The following is a 20,968-nucleotide window of genomic DNA, read 5'->3' as shown; positions in this document are numbered from 1 at the left end:
ACCCTTGTGTGTGCTATATGGGCTGCCAGTTTTGCAATCCACACATAACAGCATTTTTCACATGCACACCTCCCCACTCAGCAGCTAGCCTTGGTCATTGTTTGATTGGCCACAGAAGGATGTGTTCATATTGTCAGTGAGTGTATCAATGCATTGATTACCCTGTATCCAGGCCACCAATACATAGCTGAAGAGGATATTTAGCCTGTGCATTGGGAAGCACTTTGTTAGTAGACTGGCTATCAACTTTGTAGGATCACTGCTGATATTATGATATATGACAATCTCTGTCAGTCCACATTGGTCTCTCTCCAATATTCGACCAACCACCGCCAAGCCTTTTTTTGATCCACACACCTGCAGTGATTTCATCTTAGACCCAGGGTTTTTAAGAGTCCCTAAGATAAGAACATCATTTTCACCTATTAGACTCAAATCTGGATGCAGTACTCAAACAAGTCATCACATAAGGATATTACCATTACTGCATGATTTCACAATCACTGACTCTCCCACAGAAATTAACTAGTACCAGTCAGCTTACACCAAACCAGCATCGGTTAGGTCAATGAGTGACTCCATTTCCCTGAGGACCATACACATATCGATTATCAGGAAATATCTGTTTTGATCATATCCATCAATCAATATTTTTCTCATGACAATCTCTATGTTAATAGTATTTGGCATCCGCACTTTTTGTTTGTGTCATGTTTTGTGCGTCCATTTTGTTTTTTGTCTATTCCCACACTTCACCATTGTAGTGTTTTAATTCTTGATCTATTATATATGAAGTTGCAAGAATATTTCTTTCCATACTGCACATATGTTTAGCTGTCAATTATTTAACTCAATAAATGTTGTATCTTTATAATTAGTCCTTTTGTTGCCATAGTAGCCGTTTTCTTCCCGGGCAGTTTTTACCAGGGTCCCTTCTATATGCTTAGATTGGCTTGGCTATGTTGAAAACACCCGACTGTGGTGAGTGGTCCAAGGATGACTACAATTAATATACTTCTTTGGGTATACATTGTTAGGTCCCCTTACTCTTTTGCTGTGTTTCTGCTTTTCCTTTCATATCCTCCCACCTCTTGGTGATTGCTCACGAGCTCTGTGGTTTAACTTCACCTTTACTGTGAGGAAAGTTCTGCTTTCACCCTACAATTCCCAGAAGTCTCTGAACACCTGTATTAAGGCTTTGACAAGTACAATTGCTGAATGCTGCAAACTTGTGGATGAATAAAGTTCTGCATTCTCAGTAACAATGCGTAGTGTTACATAAATAAACAGCAGTAAATCTTAATTGTGCCCTAAAAGGCTACCTCTAGTAAACAGACATGCATTATCAATAGCATTTTTGAAGAAAGGGTATATAGCTAAAGGGGTTGTAAACCCTTGTGTTTTTTTACCTTAATGCATCCTATACATTAAGGTGAAAAAACACCTGGAAGTGACTGGCCCTCCAGCCCCCCCCCCCCCCCATTTTTATCACCTGAACCCTGGAATTTCCCACGGCGGAGACACGCTCTTCCTCTGCCTGGAGTTCTTGGCTCTTGATTGTATAGAGTGATAGCAGCGCAGCCATTGACTTCCACTGCTGTCAATCTAATCCAATGATGCAGGTATCGGGGGGAGGGGGGGTGGGGGAGTCTATGGACGCCGAATGCTGAACTCGAGAGCGCACCCACAAGATAACCCCGGGAGAGCGCTTCTCCTAGGGGGTTATATGATGCGGGAAGGAGCCTTGGGAGCCGCCAAGGGACCCTAGAAGTCAAGGATCAGGGCCAAACAAAAAAAAATAACAAATCACTTGAAGGAGTCATGACATGCTACAAAGTACATCATTTTGTTAATAGACAGTTTTTTTTTTGTTTTTTTTTTAATTAACATTGCCAAAGGAAGAAAACAACAGGTAGACCATGTGAAATCTGTAATTTGTCAATTGGGTTAGACCATATCTGATGGAAGTTTGCTTTTAGCTGCTGTCTGAATGTAGAGCAGAGGAAATATGCATTTGCAGAGCGAAGGAACAGGCAAATCTAACTTATTTGTGGAAAATTACTATCATTTTATGCCTTTGTTAATTCACAGAGGTGGGTAAAGAGATGTATTGTTAGCTTAGGTTACTGAGTTTTTATATTCTACTAGCTAAATACAGCATTTCAATGAAGTATATGTTAAGACATGAATGTCCACCAGATGGCAGCATATGATATCTTGTGGCTAATACGCACGAATGGGTAAACCCATACAAACAAATCCACTGTTGATTTGCTTGATAAAGATATATGCAAACTTGACAACTATCAAGTGCAGCTGAAAAAAAACATTATGCTTAACAATGCAACAAGCTTTAGCATCTCAGCTAACCTGATATTTCATATCTCTCTCTCTCATCCACTCTGTATGTACCAGTATACTGTATTTCTCTATTCTATATTTACTGTTCTGTCTTTGCTAGATATTACCTTTGACACAAAACAGACAAAATTTTCAGCACACTTACCAGCAAGTCTGCAAAAAAACAATAACAAATTGACCCTGTGCAATAATTCACGTTAAAAACAAAGGTTTTAGTTGCACACATTTGCAAATTTACAGAATGCGGAAGCTACAGTGTCTTCGTCAAGGCTCATTTGTGTACTGTGGTCCTAACTTACAATTTGTGAAATTCTCCAAGTTGGAGCATATACAGAAGTAGATAAATCTTCCATCACTGCTGGGGGGCAAATATGGGTACTTGTACCCAAGTCCCAGGGCTACTTTACTTTGTACAATCTGCTGTAGCCTGGAAAACCTAGGAGGTTCATCTTTTTATGAGCTTGTGTTGGACCTCACTCTGAGCAACTGTTCTAACCTAAGTGCACAAATATAAATGGCTGCAAGGGCTGGGACAGTCATAATAATGGGGGTTTTTAGCTACCCAGAAATTGACTGGAGTAACGGCGCTGCTGGAACAGTTAAGTGGCAAACATTTATAAACCTATTACAAGACAATTTTATAGTCTAGTTTATTGAGGCTCCGACTAGGAATGATGCTCTGCTGGACACTCTCTGGCTATCACTAGACTCTTCAGGGTGAATCCCCATTAGTACTGGGTGCTGGTGTACACACAGCTCAGGAAACTCTAGTTATAGAAGCAGTCCTAAGCCAGAAACTCTGGAACATTCTCTACAAGGGTTAAACAGCAGCCACTAGTATCTCTCTCTCTCCTTCTGGCCTCTACACACTGTGCCCCTGTGTATTTGGATGCCTTTGGATGCCTTTCTCCAGTACCAGCTAGATTATGAGCCTCCAGGACAGATCCTCAGTGGACTTCCTCCAAACTGTTCTCAATACATTTAGAGATAGGCCTCCAAGCTCTCCCTGAGCTGGGACCTTGATGAACTCCTGTGAACTTCTCCACGCTGGTTCTTCTCTTCTAACAAAAGGCCCCCGGCTGTTCCAGGCTCCAACCTATTTATACACACCTCAGCCCCCTACTGGCTATTTTTCCCCCCAGGAATTGGCAGAGGCTGTGTGAATATGAAGGTCCAGGGTCTGCTTCTTCTAGCCTATTACATTTTAGAACTCAATAGAAAGCAGGGAGGGGGTAGTATAGCTGTGTGCATATGTTTTTTTAATTTAGCGCTGCAACTGAACTTCCTTAATCATTTATGATATCACATTCTGTGCAATGTTTTAACCTATAAAAATAGTGAAACAAGCTAACCAAAAAATGAAGATGCATTTCTTTTTTCATGAGTAGAGCTCAGAGAAAAGCCAACTATGGCGGTACAAATGCATGTGGTAGCGATAAGGAAGTGAGTAGAAAAGATATTTAACATTCTTAACAGCTGATCGAATTTTGAGTGAAATGGATAGTTTTGAAACAATATGGAACATTTCTTTAGCTATGGTTCATAGTGTACATCAAAAGACACCAGAGCAAAACAATCAACCAAGTCCATCTGCCTTTGCTTCATGGATAAGGTTAAAGTTAGGTTATAATAACTGGCAAAAGTCACAGCTGGATAGAAGATGTGATCCTGCACACCTTTTTCCAAAATGTTCAAAATTGGTAGCAGATGTGAGGTTTACAGAGAGACAGTTTAAATATATTAAATTTTTTTAAGTATTTATTACACTTTCAGCTTAGTTTATAAATAACAGTATATCTCATGATGCACTTTTTATGCTGCGTAGAGTAACAAGAAAATACTTTTCATATATAGCGTTACACTATGGACCATTGCTTGACTGACTGCCAGCCAATGCCTTACAGGGAATAATGTTAGTTTTCTGGACAAAAGTGAGTTTAGTAGAATCATATACTTTAAACATACATCTGTGCCCCCCCAGTTTAGGAATCAGTTGCAAATTTCAAGGCCTGGCTTTCTGCTCTGCAGCTGTCCAGAATTAGTACCTGGCCCAGTATATGTCAGTGGGAACTTCTGGTTAAATAGCTGTAGAGTGGTGGTGCTCAAAGAGTGGAACAGTGCTTAGTGCTGAACTTTGCAACAGAATATCTCTGACATGATGGCATTGGGGTAGTAATAAAGCATGCTATTACATTCTCCTCTCCCTAATCGAGAGATCTTGCATTTCTAGAGTCTTTCTTTTTTGACTCTACATTTTTTGATAAATGCAGCATTTTGTGGAGCTTATTACTCTTACCCACATTCATGTAAAATGAGGATAAAGCTTTTAAGTAGAAGCTAATAATACTTCCCTTCAGCAGATAACAAGGAATAATGACCAGAGAATGAAAAAAAGTCTAAATAGCTTTACTTTTAATTGCTTTTTCTATTTGTTCTAGTTCAAATGTTCCTACTACTGCTCGATCAGTAAAACATGGTGGAAAAATTGATAATCTTTTTTTTAAGTTGATCTATTACTAAAAATTACTTTCATCAGATATAGCACAGTATAAAACTCTGACAAGTAAGTTATACAAATCTGACTTGTTTTTATTTTGTTTTTTCAGACTCAACTTTATTATCAAACATTTACTGTAACCCAGTATGGTAAGCATATTTGTAATATAAAATATATAGTGTTATATGAGTGAGTTACATCGAGTAATTCATGTATGTCCCTATTAATTTTGGTGAAAATATTATTTTTTGATAAACAATAGCCATTTTTTTTTTAAATTTCATAAAATACTGTTTTCTTATTTTGATCTTCCTTTTTTGAATCTTGGTGCTCAGATCTTCTCCAGCCTCCTTCAGCTGCTTTCTGCCTACATGCACTCGCTCCAACATTGGCTGCACATTATTGCACAGGATGCCTAATGCCACGTACACACGGACTTTCCGGCAGAAAAGGTCAGACGGAATCATTCCGTCGGATTTTACGATCGTGTGTGGGCTTCATCAGACTTTTTTCTTCAAAAATTCAGACGGACCTAGAAATAGAACATGTTTCAAATCTGTCCGACTGAATCAATTTCTATCAGGAAAACCGTTCGTCTGTATGCTACTCCGATGGACCAAATATGATGCAAGGGCAGCTATTGGCTACTGGCTATTGAACTTCCTTTTCTAGTCCTGTCATAAGTCATCACGTTCCAAACGAATGGACTTTGGTCAGTTCATGTGTGGGCAAGTCCATTCAGTCAGAACTCCGTCAGGAAGAACGTCAAACCTTTTCTGCCAGAAAGTTTCATAATAGTGACAATTGTGGACCATACTTGCACAATGTATGTCAGCCCAGCCATTTGTAGACTAAACATAGTGCATATGTAACAGTGTGACAACACTGTGTAGCTAAGCTGGCTTTAATCTGTTAAAACGGGGTCTCTCTCAAGAATCCGAAGTATAAAAGTTATGAAAATGTTTCTAAGAACTTTAAAGTGAATCATGAACGTTAAAGGAACAGGTTCATTTAACTGCCACTCTCTTCAGCGGGCCAAGCTCACATTTCATTAGCGACCCTTTCATCTATGGGGAGTATATGGCTCAAGCTATCTATACACTGAGCAAATGTCAGCCAATTTTTGATGAACCAGACAATTTTTGCTCAGTAACTGATCCTGCTCTGTTCAACAAAATTATATTTTTTAAATTAACTTTTGTTGAAGGAGCCTGCTGGAATTTTGCTCAAACGGTGGCGCCATGCAATCAGATGCAGCCACTATGTGGATAGTCTAAAAGTTACTACTGGCTGAAATCTGCTTTATTATCTTTGTTTGGACTTCAAGCTGAACGAAAAAACACACACAAAAAAACAAAACAGTGTATGGTCAACTTTACTACCCTTCTTCCCACATGACAGTGCTGGCGTTTGATGACTAGTCATTTAGAGCCGGTTCACACAGGGGCGACTCAGATCCGACTTCAGGTCGCCCCTAGTCGCCTCAGGTCAGACAACAAGGTTCCTGTACTACTTCAATCTGACTTGTAGACGACTGGTACCCATTGATTTCAATGGAGGTTGCCTCCAAGTCGGATCTCCGACTATATGGAGGCGACTCTGACAGAATTATCAGCTCTCAAGAGGGAACTCTTTTATACATTTATTAAAAAAAATTGGCATGGGTTCCCCCTCCGAGAGCATACCAGGCCCTTAGGTCTGGTATTGATTTTAAGGGGAACCCCCTACACCGAAAAACTGGTGTGGGGGTCCCCCCCAGATCCATACCAGACCCTTATCCGAGCTACCCGGCTGGCCAGGAAAGGGGATGGGGACGAGCGAGCGCCCCCCCTCCTGAGCCATACCAGGCCGCGCGCCCTCAACATGGGGGGTGCCTTGGGGAAGGGGGGCCGCGCACCCCCCCACCCCAAAGCACCTTGTCCCCATGTTGATGAGGACAAGGGCCTCTTCCTGACAACCCTGGCCGTTGGTTGTCGGGGTCTGCGGGCGGGGGGCTTATCAGATTCCATGAGCCCCCTTTAATAAGGGGGCCCCCGGATCCCGGCCCCCCACCCTGTGTGAATGAGTATGGGGTACAATGTACCCCTACCCATTCACTTGTGAAAAAAATGTAAAGAAAAACACGACACACAAGGGTTAAAATAGTTTATTGCACAGCTCCGGGGGTCTTCTTCCGTCTTCGGGGGTCGCCTGGCCTGGGGCGACTTAAAGTCATGTTGTAAGTCGCCCCAAGTTGTGTTGAAGTCGTGTCCAAGTTGCCTCCAAAAGTCGTGTTGAAAATCGTGTTGCCCCGGTGTGAACCGACCCTTAGGCAGCCAAGACTGTCATATGGGGGTAGCAAGAGGATCCTCAGCCCTATGTAAGTTCCAGGTTTGAGGAGGACTGTAAGGGAGGTAAGTATATGAGCAGGTCAGGGTAGATTTTATACCTTCTGACTTGTCTTACATTGGATGTAAAATCTTTTAAGTTGCATAGATAAGACTTTAAAAATGGCCCCAAGAGGCCCTGATGCACATACAGATTTCTAATCTGTGAAAAATTATATATTTAGAAAAACCAGATAAAAACACAACAGTCATTAACCTAAAATATGTCTAAATCATTATGTGGTTTCACATGCTCCTGTAATGCCAAAAAGTTTACTGTATTTATTGGTGCATAACACACAATTTTTTTCCCTTAAAATCGTGGGAAAATCGTGGGTGCGTGTTATACGCAGAATGGCTGCTTCGGAGGGGAAGGAGGGAATGAGTGCCGCCGAATTAGACAGTCGAATCACCCATGTACTTGGCTTCTCTCAGCACCACTTGCAGTCGTGCCCAGTCCCATCTCCCACCATTGGACCAGTGTTATGTCCATCACAGGAGCCGGGCCAAGGGGCAGGATTGTGAGATGAGACGTGAGGAGCCGAGTACACAGGACATACAGCTCTGTCTATTTCGGTGGCGCTCGTTCCCTCCTCAGCAAGGGAAAGTCTGATGTGCAGCTGGCCACTAATCATGCTGCAAACAGGGCCAAATTAAAGCAGATGGGCACAAATCATGCTCCAATGATGTGCAAGGCTGCTGATGGACACTGATCATGCTGCAATGATGGGCAAGGCTGCAGATGGACACTGATCATGCTGCAATGATGGGCAAGGCTGCAGATGAACACTAATAAGGTTGCATTGATGGGCATTTAAAATGTAAGTTTTTTTCCCTAAACTTCCCTCCTAAATTTGGAGTGCATGTTATACACCTGTGAGTGTTATACGCAGATAAATACGGTATTTCTTTTACTTTATTGTGTCCTGTTTTAAATTAAATCATACAAGCAGGGCGTATCCATAGACAATTCCTGTCCTAGGGTGGTAACACTTACTACAGTTTAGCTGCAGTGTTATCACCCTTTCCTGCACATCCCAGACTTGGGCTGAAAGCAGCCATGCCAACACACTAAAATTGTGACATTCAGGTTCAACTGGAGCACAAAAACATTCACAAAAATCTCCTATGAACAGTCTACATGATGTGCACAGCACATGCAGATGAAACCCAATGAAGGTAAGGTGAAAACTGTCATTGTATAATGTTGCTCTACAAAACTATGCTTTCTTTTTTTGAGAGTTTAATTCCATTTTAACTACTTGCATATATTGTAGTACATGTCCTGACATCTCTGGGTCTGTGGCGCGTGTGCACCGTCAAGCGACCCACTCCCGCTGTGATTGGACACGCCAATTGTTCGGGAGATAGGCAGAACAGTGGTCTGCCTATGTAAACAAGACAGATTACCATTTAATGAGAGGGGGATGTATTGATCCTGTGTTTCTGCTAAGCAGGAACACGATTTTTACCTCCCCCACAGTCAGTAAGCACTCCCTAGAACACATTTAACCCTTTGATCACCCCTGATGTTAACCCTTTCCCTGCCATTGTCATTAGCACAATTACAGTGCATATTTTTAGCACTGATCACTGTATTGGTGTCACTGGTTCCCACAAAGTGTCAAAAGCTTCACTTAGTGTCCAATTTGTCCACCACAATATCGCAGTCCCACTATAATTCGCTGATCCCCACCATTACTTGTAAAAAGAGAAAGAAAGGAAGAAAAATATCCCATAGTTTGTAGACACTATAACTTTTGCATAAACCAATCAATATACGCTTATTCAGATTTTTTTACCAAAACTATGTAGCAGAATACATATTGGCCTAAACTGATGAAGAAATTAGATTTTTTACATTTTACTTTTTTTTTTTTGTATTGGATAGAAAGTAAAAATATCGTTTTTTACTTCAAAATTGTCATTCTTTTTTTTGTTTGCACAAAAAATTTAAACCACAGTGGTGATCAAATGGCACCAAAAGAAAGCTCTATTTGTGGGAAAAAAATGGCAGACATTTTATTTATGTACCGTGTCGCACGACTGCGTAATTGTCAGTTAAATTAGCGAGGCCACAAAAGATGGCCTCTTCATAAAGGGGGGTAAACCTTCTGGAGCTGAAGTGGTTAATTGTTAACAACTGAAACTGTTAACCTAGGTTCACACTGACAGCGGGAATGAAATTATGCGAGTTCAGCTGAACTCACACGATTTAATTCCCGCATGTCAGTCCTGACTTTGGGGGGAATTTCAGAGACATCTGTGTGGGTTGCTGCACAGATGTCTATGGAAATCGCACCCTTAAGTTGCCAACAGTAGTACATAAACTACTTTTGGGAATCGGTGCAGCCCCGCAAATGCAGTGTCGCACCGATACGTACGGTGCCATTGTCAGCAAATCGCTCCAATGTGAACCAGGGATTACAGTTTTATTAACAAATTCAATTGGAAACTGATAAAAAGAAAAAATATTCTTCTGGATAAATAGCACATTTAAAGCTAATAATGCCAATACTCTCATTAAAGCCAGATAGATAAAAAAAAAAAAACACCAATAAATGCAATATATTTATTAACAACATAATTCATTTTAACGCTTGTCTGTTTTGATGCAGCAAAAGTCTTGCATTTTGCTACATAGAAATGCTTGTAAAGTAGAAATGGCATTCCTTCCTATGTGGCTTGTTCACATACTGTATATGCTCTGCAGTCTTTAGCTGTTTGCATGGCACTAAGCATGCACCTAGGAGCACCACTTGTGGCAGTGGCTGGGATCTGATTCTGTCTTTTGTTGGACCGTTCAGGTCGCCTGTCAGTTTTGATGGCGTATCTGAACGGGCGCTCCATGCTGGTATGCCAAAAGCAGACGGATGACCCTACGTCCGGATCCATCGCTGGCGGATCGGGTGAGATGCATGCTGTCTGTTTTCATCTGATCTCTCCATAGAAACCAGCGGCGCTCAGTGAGCAGAGAGGGACCTGTCATCCGGCGGCTCAGCGGGGATCAATGGAGAGATCTCCCACTGAGCTGGCAGACAGAGGCAGACTTCGTGGAAGCGGATCCGCCTCGTGGGAATGAGGCCTAAGGAATAATAATATGCCACACAGTTTTTAAACAAAAATGTGCCAGATGTGCTTGTTTACATCAGCAAGTGTCATTATAGTAGAAGAAAGAAAAAAAAAAGAACAAAAAGAAGAGACAGAAAGATGTTTTTTTTTTTTTTTTATATTTATTGGATTTTTCACAATACAGTTATAGATAGCATAGTAGTTCTAAAGCATGAAAACGTATATATTCTATTCAATAAATTGGGTTACATTTTAGGAAGGGGGGGGGGCAGGGGGAAAAGGTGAGACATAAAAAGATGTGTTTTATATAAATTATAAAAATAGAGGTGAAGGAAGATATAAGAAGATATTTTCTGTCATTATCTTCAGCCACCAATCTCTCTATTTTAGAAAAGCTACCTCCATTCCAATTCCACTATGGAAGGGGTGGACTATGGACACCAGTGTCTTAGCATCACTGTTCTTTTCCTTCTGTTTATCAGTGTTTTCACCAAAGATTGGTACAACTTTCACCCAAGATTTATACATTTTCTGTGGCACATTCATTTGAACTATGTTTGAATCTTGGATGAAGGCTGCATGAGTCTCTGGTAAAATCTTATTGAATGGAGCCTTAAAGTGGTTGTAAACCCTTACAGACCACTTTTACGTACAGGTAAGCCCAGATTAAAGCTTACCTGTAAAAAATATCTCCTAAACGTACATTTGCAAAAGACAGGCACCACTGTCTACGGCACATGCGCCATAGACAGCGGCCCACAGGCGCACTGAGCATGCCGCTGCTAATGACGATCACAGCAGTTCACAGCAGATCACAGCAGTCACAGCACTGGAGCCGCGATACACAGAAGTCACTCTGGGATAGATGGCGGCGTCAGAGGAGGAGAACGAGGTGGCTTTCATCTCAGGTAAGTTATTCATAATGAGCTAGTATGCTATGCATACTAGCTCATTATGCCTTTGCCTTGCAGGGAATATTTTTATTTTTTTGGGCCTTACTTCCTCTTTAAAACGTCCTTTTTTGTAGCACAGAATACTTAGTAATACTCGTTGCAGATTATTGTACTTGTAATTGATAAATTAATGACAGACCAATGGTATTTCCCTTCCTGCAGTTTTATTGGCAAATAACATTTTGAGGTCTGTTTAATTCTTCTGCTACCTTACAAACTGGAATGAGCACAATTCTAATACTTGAACACACTGTAATTTTGGCTGTACATTGCTGAATAATACATATTATGTGCTACTTTTCATTTTTTCTTCAATGTCTGCATTACCTATTAGTATTATTCAAATATTTCCTATCTTCTAGTTTTGCCCAAGTTTGAAGTTCTCCTGTCCATTCCCTCATATCAGTCAATAAAAAGTGGATCATTAGAAGGAACAGTTACAGCCAAGTAAGTGCATTTTTTCTTTAAATCTGTCTATAAAAAAATTTAACAATAAACAATACAGATTTTGACACAATATACTGTATATTGTAAAGAATAAATATTCACAATATGTTATTATGCAGTGGTCTCCAAACTGCAGCCCAGGGGCCAGATACAGCCCTTTGCTTGCCCTTATCCGAGCCTTGGGGCATTATTCTCCCCAATGATACAAGACACTATACTGTCAACTGTCATCAACAATGGGGCACCATTTCTTCCATTAACACCAACCATGGGACACTATTCCTCACAATGATACCAACAAGGGGGCACTATTCATCGTAATGACACCAATGATGGGGCACTTTTCCTGGGAAGATAACCAACAATGAGACACTATTCGTTGCAATGATACCAATGACGGGACACTATTCCTCGCAATGATACCAACGATAGGCCACTATTCCTCACAACGATACCAATGATGGGGCACTATTCCTTGCAATATTACCATTGATAAGACACTATTCCTCGCAATGATACCAATGATGGGGCACTATTCCTCGCAATGATACCAACGATGGGGCACTATTCCTTCACCTTATACTAAATGTGGCAATGTTTACCCCCCTGATTTCAGAAACGTTTCTACTCCCACTGTCCACAGTCTGGCCCCCCTAAAGTCTGAAGGACAATAAACTGGCCCTTTTGTTTAGAAAGTTTGGAGACCCCTGTTGTTATGTGTTATTAGCTATGATTTTTTTCAATACATTGATGATTATTATGTGTGGAAGTATGATATTCCGTATACTGATTAAAAATGTAAAGCCCATACTACATTGTTTTGTTGAATGAGCATTCTATTATAATATATATTACTATAAAATATTGTGTTTTCTGGACTAGAGTCTATTCTGATAATAGAACTTGCATTCAGTACTGTAATCATGAAACTGAATTTTCCTCTGATAATAGTGTTGTACTGTGAAGTGAACATAGGAACTAGGTCTATTGAAGTTATAGGGTTATATTACACCAATCCAGCTATGAACAATTTAATACATACCCACATTTTAATTACACAATTATAAACTACTGCAATATTGAACATGGGTTCGTTGTCACTATGGTATTTATGATTAATTGTAGGTATACCTATGGCATGTCTGTGAAAGGAAAGCTAAATGTTACCTTATCATATGCAACAATTTCTCATAAAAGAAATGTCACCAAAACCTTTGAGGTAAGTAGACTATAAACTTTTCACATATAATAAATGATGTCAGGGGGAGAATCTATTCAAAAACATAAATCTTTGTACAGGAGGCAAGGAACTAATAAGGATGTATTTGCATTTCTGCCGTGAAAAGAAGATGCTAAAACCAATTTTTATAGTCACTATACTGTGTATGTATTTTCTACATTTACATTTTACAGCATCTACTGCACAGCAATACAATTTCAGATCAGTCTGACAATGGAAGTGCAGCTACAGCTGAAATGTAGAGATACATTATGTTACCAAAAGTATTGGCACACGTGTCTTTAAACGCACACATTTTAATGGCACCCCAGTCTTAGTCCGTAGGGTTCAATATTGCATTAGCCCATCCTTTGCCTCTATAACAGCTTAGACTCTTCTGGGAAGGCTGTCCTCAAGGTTAAGGAGTGTGTTAAGGAGTTTGTGCACTGGTCTAAATCATTTGGTGGTGGGGGGGAATATGGTGTGGGATTGTTTTTCAGGGGTTGAGCTTGACCCCTTAGTTCCAGTAATGGGTCAGCATACCAAGACATTTTGGCCAATTTCATGCTCCCAACTTTGTGGGAACAGTTTGTGGATAGCCCCTTTCTGTTCCAACATGACTGTGCAGCAGTGCACAAACAAGGTCCATGGGGGGAAGGGGGGCAGACATTCAAAGGACAGCTGGTAATGGCATGTTCACAGAGTAGGTCCTCCACACTGTAATGTAAATGGGCACTGTAATATAAAGGGGACTGCACTGTAAAGGGCCACTGATTACAAGAGGGTAAATGGGTAAAGGAGAAATAATTACAGTTCCTCTTTACAGTGCAGTCCCCTTTATATCACAGTGCCCCTTTACATTACAGTGCCCCTAGCAATCACAGCCCCCCCCTATCACGGCGCCACTTGCAGTCATGCCCTCCTTTCCCCTTTTCTCTCTAATCACAGTGCTCCCTTTTACTCTCTGCCTCCCTTGCACAGACCTACCTTAGGCAGGGTTGAGGCAGGATTGAGTTGGTGTGTCCTCTCCAGGGCAGGGGGTATGAGGAGCTGTGGCGATTACATGCTTGTTAATATGAAAACACTCCCACTCTGCAGATCTCCAGCTCTTCCCACCCCCTGCTTTGCTGATAGGATGACATTGTTGGTGGGGCAGAGACAGGAGAGGAAACACACAGGACAGCCATCAGAAATTCATGCCAGCAAAGAGACAGCACAATCCAACAAAGAGACAGCCTTATGTAGCAAAGAGACATCCCAATCCAGCAAAGAGACATCCTATATAGCAAAGAGACATCCCAATCTAGCAAAGAGACAGCCCAACCCAGTAAAGAGACAGCCCAATCCAGCAGCATAATCCAGCAGCATAACACTGGAAGTATGCATTTTCTACCAGTCAGTTAGTTCAGAAGTGTTGAAAAGTTCTTCTGGATTGCTTCTGAACCTATGCAAGTTTATGCTACTAGAAAATCTATTTCTTCTCAGAAGAAGGAGAGAAAACATTAAAAAAACCTATGCTTGTAGGGTCTATGGACATTATGCACCCGATTGTCGCAACAAAGTTAAAAGGGCTATTGCTGTGACTGATGTTATAGTGCCTGAACAAATAAATTCCATTACCAAGTCTATCTCCCCATTGAAAAGAATAAAGTTAATTCTCTACTATCACATTTTGTCAACCACATTAAACTTATCACTGAGGGCCATGAAATTACATGCTCAGCTATATTGTACTCCGGGTTGGGGGGAGGGGGACTTTATAAACAAGAATTCTCTCAAAGTTATAATATTAAAATGAGAAATAAACCACTATTGATATGGAGACAGATGATGGTTCACTGTTCTCCTCGGGACTTGTTACCCATAAAAAGGCTCCACTAAAGGCCGACTATCATGAGACCTTTAGGTTTCACAACACCCACATTTCCCATCATTCTGGGCATTCATTGTTTCTCTGTTCAGAATCCCTCCCTCAACTGGGGGACAGGATGTACTATAAATCTTAGGTCTGACAATTGAAAAGAGCATTTTAAAGGATCTTACCAAGCAAGTCATCCACTGACCGGGGATTCATGAGTGGTTGTGGTGACTTGTCATATGACAAGCTGTCTCCACAGTATCATGAGTTCTAGAACGTTTGTGAAAGAATGAATGCTGATCAGTTACCTCCTCATCGCCCATATGCCTGTCCCATTGAATTGCTTCCAGGGGCAGAAATACCCTCAGTCGCCTCTATTCTCTATCAGAGCCTGAATTGAAGGTGCTCAAGGAGCAGCTTGATGAGAATTTAGAAAAGGGCTTTATCAGACACTCATCCTCTCTTGCTGGGGCAACCTTATTCTGTGTTCTTTTATACTTTGCCACCCCATTTTTGTCTTTCTTCATATTTCCTTATCATTCGATAGAATGCGGACACATTTTTGGTGACATATACACTGTACCAAATAACACATAATAATGATAAACCGCATTGAGATCAGGTTGGGTAGTAAGTATTAAAAGCGGTTATATTAAAAAAAAAAGATGTAATAGCTGGCCACAGAGCAGCAGCTTCCAGTGTTGAAGATTCCCTTAAGACCCCTTTTCACACTGGGGCGGGGGGGGGGGGGGCATTAGCGGTAAGTTTTAGCGTCACTTTACCGCTGTTATAGAGCGCTATTTGGTCTTGAGAGGGGTGCTTTTAACCACCGCTGGCGGCCAAGGAATGGGTTAATAGTGCAGAAAAGCACTGCGCTTTGGCAGCAGTACCCATTCATTTCAATAGGCAGGGGCGGCGTAGAAGCGGTGTATACGCTGCTCCCACACCGACCCAAAGATGCTGGTTGCAGGACTTTTTTTTCCTGCCCTGCAAGCGCACCGCTCCAGTGTGAAAGCACTTGGGCTTTCACACTGGGGCTGCAGAAAGGACAGTCTACAGGCACTTATGAACATCTGTAAAATGCCTCAGTGTGAAAGGGGTCTAACTGATTATTTAATAAGTTACCATAGCTGTAGATTAATTCAGGTTAAAGGTGTTAGATATAAGATATGCATGCCATGAGACTTATTCAGTTGGAGGTAATGCCCCCATTGAGGCAGATTGCTTTAAAATGTATTGTTATACATCTTGATAATGTAAATTACTATATAAAAAGAGATATATAATAAAACCAGGAATTGAACTGCACTACTAAGCCCCTGAATTGCTACCTTTACAAAATGATATTAAACTAATTTTAGATTCATTTCATTTTTTTATGATCATTAGAATATTTTCTAAACTTTTCCATTTTAATGCATCTGTAGATAAATGGCAATTCGAAATTTAGTTTTAGTAATACAGAGCTGAGAAATTTTCTGCGATATGAAGAAACACCATCTGATGCCAGAACTTCAACTTTTGCCGGTCCATTGGACGTGATTGCCAAAGTCACAGAGGAGCTGACAGGTAAGGCAAATCTTTTTTTACTTACATGCTACATGTTTGCCATTAGACATATACTGTAGTGTATGCTTTTTAATGGGCAGCTAAACGCCATCTTATTCTGCACTTCTTAGGCCTCATGCAAACAGACGTTTTGGCCATCCAGACTCCTTTCCTCCTGGCAGCTGAGTTTTGGCAGAAAAAATGCTTAACTTGTTTAAATGAGTTTAGGTGTGTCAAGAACTTGGGCTTTAATTCATTTCATTGGCCAGAATAATAATTTATTCTGGCCATTGAAATGAATTAACACTCAAGCGCTAAACACACCGACCGTGTACACAAACCAAAAGGACAGTGTCACACCTGCCTTTACACGCACATGGCATCCCAGTCTTAGTCCAATATTGAGTTGGCCCACCCTTTGCAGCTATAACAGCTTCAACTCTTCTGAAAATGCTGTCCACAAGATTTAGGAGTGTGTCTATGGGAATATCTGACCATTCTTCCAGAAGCTTATTTGTGCTGATGTGGACGAGAAGGCCTGGCTCTCAGTCTCTGCTCTAATTCAACACAATGGTTCGAGTTGAGGTTAGGACTCTGTGCAGTCCACCCCAAACTCATTCATCCATGTCTTTATGGACCTTGATTTGTGCACTGGTCCAAATCATTTGGTGGAGGGGGATTATGGTGTGCGGTTGTTTTTCAGGGGTTGGGCTTGGCCTCTTAGTTCCAGTGAAGGGAACTCTTAAAGGGGTTGTAAACCCTTGTTTTTTTTTGTTTTTATTTTATAAATAACATACATATCATACTTACCTCCACTGTGCAGTTCATTTTGCACAGAGTGGCCCTGATCATCGTCTTCTGGGGCCCCCCAACAGTGCTTGCGGCTCCTCCCCACATTGGTTAACTACTCTCCCTGGGGGTTACTGTGCTGGTGGCGCTCCTGAACCCAGCATTTGCATCCATAGACACAGAATGCTGGACTCAGCCCTGCCCCCCCAGCGCCTGCATCATTGGATTTAATTCACAGCAGCGGGAGCCAATGGCTGCGCTGCTATCAATCTATCGAATCAAGAGCCGAGAACGCTGGGTAGAGAGGTAAAGTGCACCTCTGCCGTGGGAACGAATGGGCTCAGGTGAGTAAAAAGGGGGGGGGGGGGGGTTGCTCAGTGACAGAAGTTTTTTCACCTTAATGCATAGGATGTTATATCTGCAAAGGGTGGGCCAACTCAATATTGCACCCTAAGGACTAAGACTGGGATGCTATTAAAGTTCTTGTGTGTGTAAAGGCAGTAGTCCCAATACGTTTGGCAATATAGTGTATTTTCCTGCACAACTATATAAACAAAATAATGGGTTTCTCTATCTCCAAAAACACACTTCACATAAAAGAACAACAATTTACATAACATCAAAGTCTGTAATATTGCTATAGATCTCAAACAGTTCTCAACTTGTGATATTGTATGTGTCTTCTTTAATTGTGCCTTCACTGTGGTGATTTATTAAAAAAAAAACTATAATACACCTTCAACCTTTTCACCAGTGCTTGCACCCCAAAAGTGAATATGCTCACCAAATGTGCAGACCCCTTAATTTAATAAGTGGATCCACATAAGCATTATATAGTACTCCACAATGCTTCCAGGATAATAGGTTGTATTTTCTCATTAATGGGTTTACTCCAGCCTTAACATTAGATCCAATGCCTCACCGCTTGCCAACCATAACAGACCAAAAAACAAAAGTGTATTATTTTTATTAGCTAATAACCGAATGCAATAAACACATTGTGCACAGACATTACATATATAATATATGAGCCAGCATAAATCTCTCTGTCCCCTTAAGGTAGGGGTGTCCAAACTTTTTCAAAGAAGGCCAGATTTAATGGAGTGAACATGTGTGAGGCATTTTGCCTGACATTCTTTGAACCATTAAAATTTGGTCTACATGTGTTCGTCCAAGCACTAATACACTGCCCAACAAGAATTCTCCTGCCTTTGTGGCTGTGTGTGGTGAAGAGTCTAAGCCCTTGTACACACGGTCGGAGATTCCGTCGGAATGTGTCCGATCGTTTTGACGGATATTCCGACTGTGTGTGGTATGCATCGGACTGTTTCCGTCGGAATATCCGTCAGACCAAATTTTCCAACTTGCCGGAAATATTTTCCGACAAACTTCCTCCGACCGGACATACTCCGATCATGTGTAGCCTACTCTGACGGACAAGGTGCCACGCATGCTCACATTCAAATTCCGACACGGAAGCGCTCGTTCAGGTAAAACTACTGATCGTAATCGATATGGCACATTCGTCACGCTGCAATATTAAAAATTCCTTCATGAAGCGCATTCTCTTGTTCTTTACAAAGCAACTTCTTTTGATGCTCATAGTCACACACACTTCTCCCGAACGTATTTCCTGACTCTTTTTTAACCATTTCGGCAATACAATTTTTGATTTCGTCACATCTACACATTTTTTTTTTTTTTTTAAACATCTCCTTTTTTGACAGTTTGCTAATTTTTCCATTTTTTGGGGTGTTTTTGTGTGTAAACTTACCACAACAACAATATTTTCTTTTTCTTTTTTAATCTACAGGAGGTTGTTTAGTGTTGGTACCCCTTGTTATTCATGTCACTTTTTTGGGGGAAATGTACCTGCCTGCTCACAAATAAACTGGCCTTTTGGAAGGAAAACACATACGCAAGTATTTTATCAAACAAAAAAAACCTTTATTTTGGTTGCAATAAAATAAAAAGAGGAAGGCAGCGCTGGAGAAACTTGTTACTTTGGTGCAGCCTTTGCCCCCCAGGGCAGACATGAACAAATTAGAATAAGAAAAATTGGTGGCCTGAGGAGTACATATCTCAGGGAGAGAAGTTTGGTCCAGAAGTCCTAGAGATCAGGAAAATCAGATGCCATCTATGTCCCCAGGATGTGGCTCTTTAAGAGGCTGCATCTTCTGGCAGACCAAACTGAACCCAGGCCATCACTCTCTCATCTTCCTTAGGCACTTCCCACCAGGCATCCTTCGAGGCTGTGGCTGGGCTCCTGTAGTTGGGGCAGGAGGAGGAGAAGGAGGGCGTTGATCGACCTCCTGGCTGCCACTTGCCACAGCCTCCCCCCGACTGAGGTCTTCCTGTGTATGAAAATGGGACATAGTTTTAGTTTGCTCATCAATCACACCATTTGGAGCTCATGACTTTTGCAAATAGAATGTTACCAAATAGAACAGACTATCATTCTGAGTCCAACATTTTTCATTCCCGACCCAATCATTTTTGGTCACTACTGTCTATTGAGATGTAAATCACTTTGTGAAATCACAACTTACTGATCAATAATAACATCTAGTTAACATCATATGTTCAAATATGTTCAACAATGCAATACCTGTCTCAAGCTGGGCCCCACCACATGTTGCTGCCTGGAAGGCCCAGGTTGGACGTTGGAAGCCTCAGCTGGGGGTGAAGGATGCCTTGAAGGAAGACGGTTGAGTGGTGGCCTGGGTACTCCCTGGTCTACCAGAAAATGCAGCCTCGGGAAGTAAACCATCCTGGGGTAATAAACGGCATCTGGATCTCCTGAGCTCAAGGACTCCAGGTGCTTCTTTCTCTCCCTGAGATATGTAATCTTCATGGCCCCGATTTTCCTATTCAGATAGGCCATGTCTGCCGTGGGGACCATGATCCGCACCAAAGAAAGAAGTTTCTCTAGCGCTGCCTTCCTCTTTCTTCTGTCGTAATAAAACTGGTTGTTGATCTGCCACAGGCAGGGCATCTCCCTGTACAGTTGGAGGAATAGCCCCATAAAATTGGGGTTTACGAATGGATCCATCTTTTTTTTTTTTTTTTTTTTTTGTTTTCTTTTTTATCTAGCCACATCAGCGAACCTTCAAGAGAGACTTATATCAACTTTACGTTCATTACTGTCTCTTGTTATTAGTCTTCACATCATTGTAGCTAAGTCTTTTATTTATTTCTCCCATTTTTTTTTTCCCCTTTATGTATACAACTTTTTTACGTTTTCATTACAAAATTTTTACATTAATTCCTCCAATTCCCATTATAATAACTTTTAATCCCTACCCCCCCCCCCCCCCCAAAACCCGACATGTCAGTAGTGTTCCTTACTATATATCTTCCTCTTATCAAGGTCTTTGTGGTCTTAATTGTGCTGTATAGCTCCATTCTCACTTGAACTCTTTCCAACCACACCATTTTTTTTAAAATACAGCCCTTTCATCTTCATCTCCTATACTTAAGCTTTCCAAACTAAATATTTCCTCTACAGCGTCCACCCACTCCCATATCGTTGGGCATTTAGCCACTAACCATTTTCTAGGGATCAGCTTTTTGCTGCGTTTAAAAGATGTGGGATAATTGTATCCTGATATTGTCTGACCCCTCCCTCTATACCATGAAAAAGTACTAACCATGGATCCGTTTTCAGTTATTTGAGTTATTTCCTTTATCATTTGTAAAATCTTATCCCAATAGATCTTAATTTTAGGACACCCCCACCATAAATGTGTCATGGTACCTATCGCTTTGCAACCACGCCAGCACTCGGCTGTCCTTCCCTGTTGGTATTTAGCAATCTTGTCTGGGGTATTATACCATCTGGATATAAGTTTGTATCTC

General features: G+C 41.2%; 1 protein-coding gene across 2 annotated transcripts in view; it reads left to right on the top strand.

The window, feature by feature from the left end:
* Window positions 1-20,968, top strand: part of LOC143988096 (CD109 antigen-like) — a 249,191-nt gene that overhangs the window by 75,326 nt on the left and 152,897 nt on the right. For both annotated transcript variants that reach the window (XM_077487378.1, XM_077487379.1), the window contains 4 exons: window positions 4,968-5,007; window positions 11,612-11,696; window positions 12,822-12,915; window positions 16,201-16,342. In XM_077487378.1, coding sequence (XP_077343504.1) covers window positions 4,968-5,007; window positions 11,612-11,696; window positions 12,822-12,915; window positions 16,201-16,342 — 361 coding nt within the window. The remainder of the gene's footprint in view (window positions 1-4,967; window positions 5,008-11,611; window positions 11,697-12,821; window positions 12,916-16,200; window positions 16,343-20,968) is intronic.

The sequence above is a fragment of the Lithobates pipiens genome, unplaced genomic scaffold, assembly GCF_037356315.1.
Source record: "Lithobates pipiens isolate NorthernLeopardFrog02 unplaced genomic scaffold, aLitPip1_a1.2 Scaffold_18, whole genome shotgun sequence".
In the NCBI taxonomy this organism is placed as follows: domain Eukaryota; kingdom Metazoa; phylum Chordata; class Amphibia; order Anura; family Ranidae; genus Lithobates; species Lithobates pipiens.
Note: the sequence above shows the minus strand (reverse complement) of the source record. Positions and strands in the feature narration are given on the sequence as shown.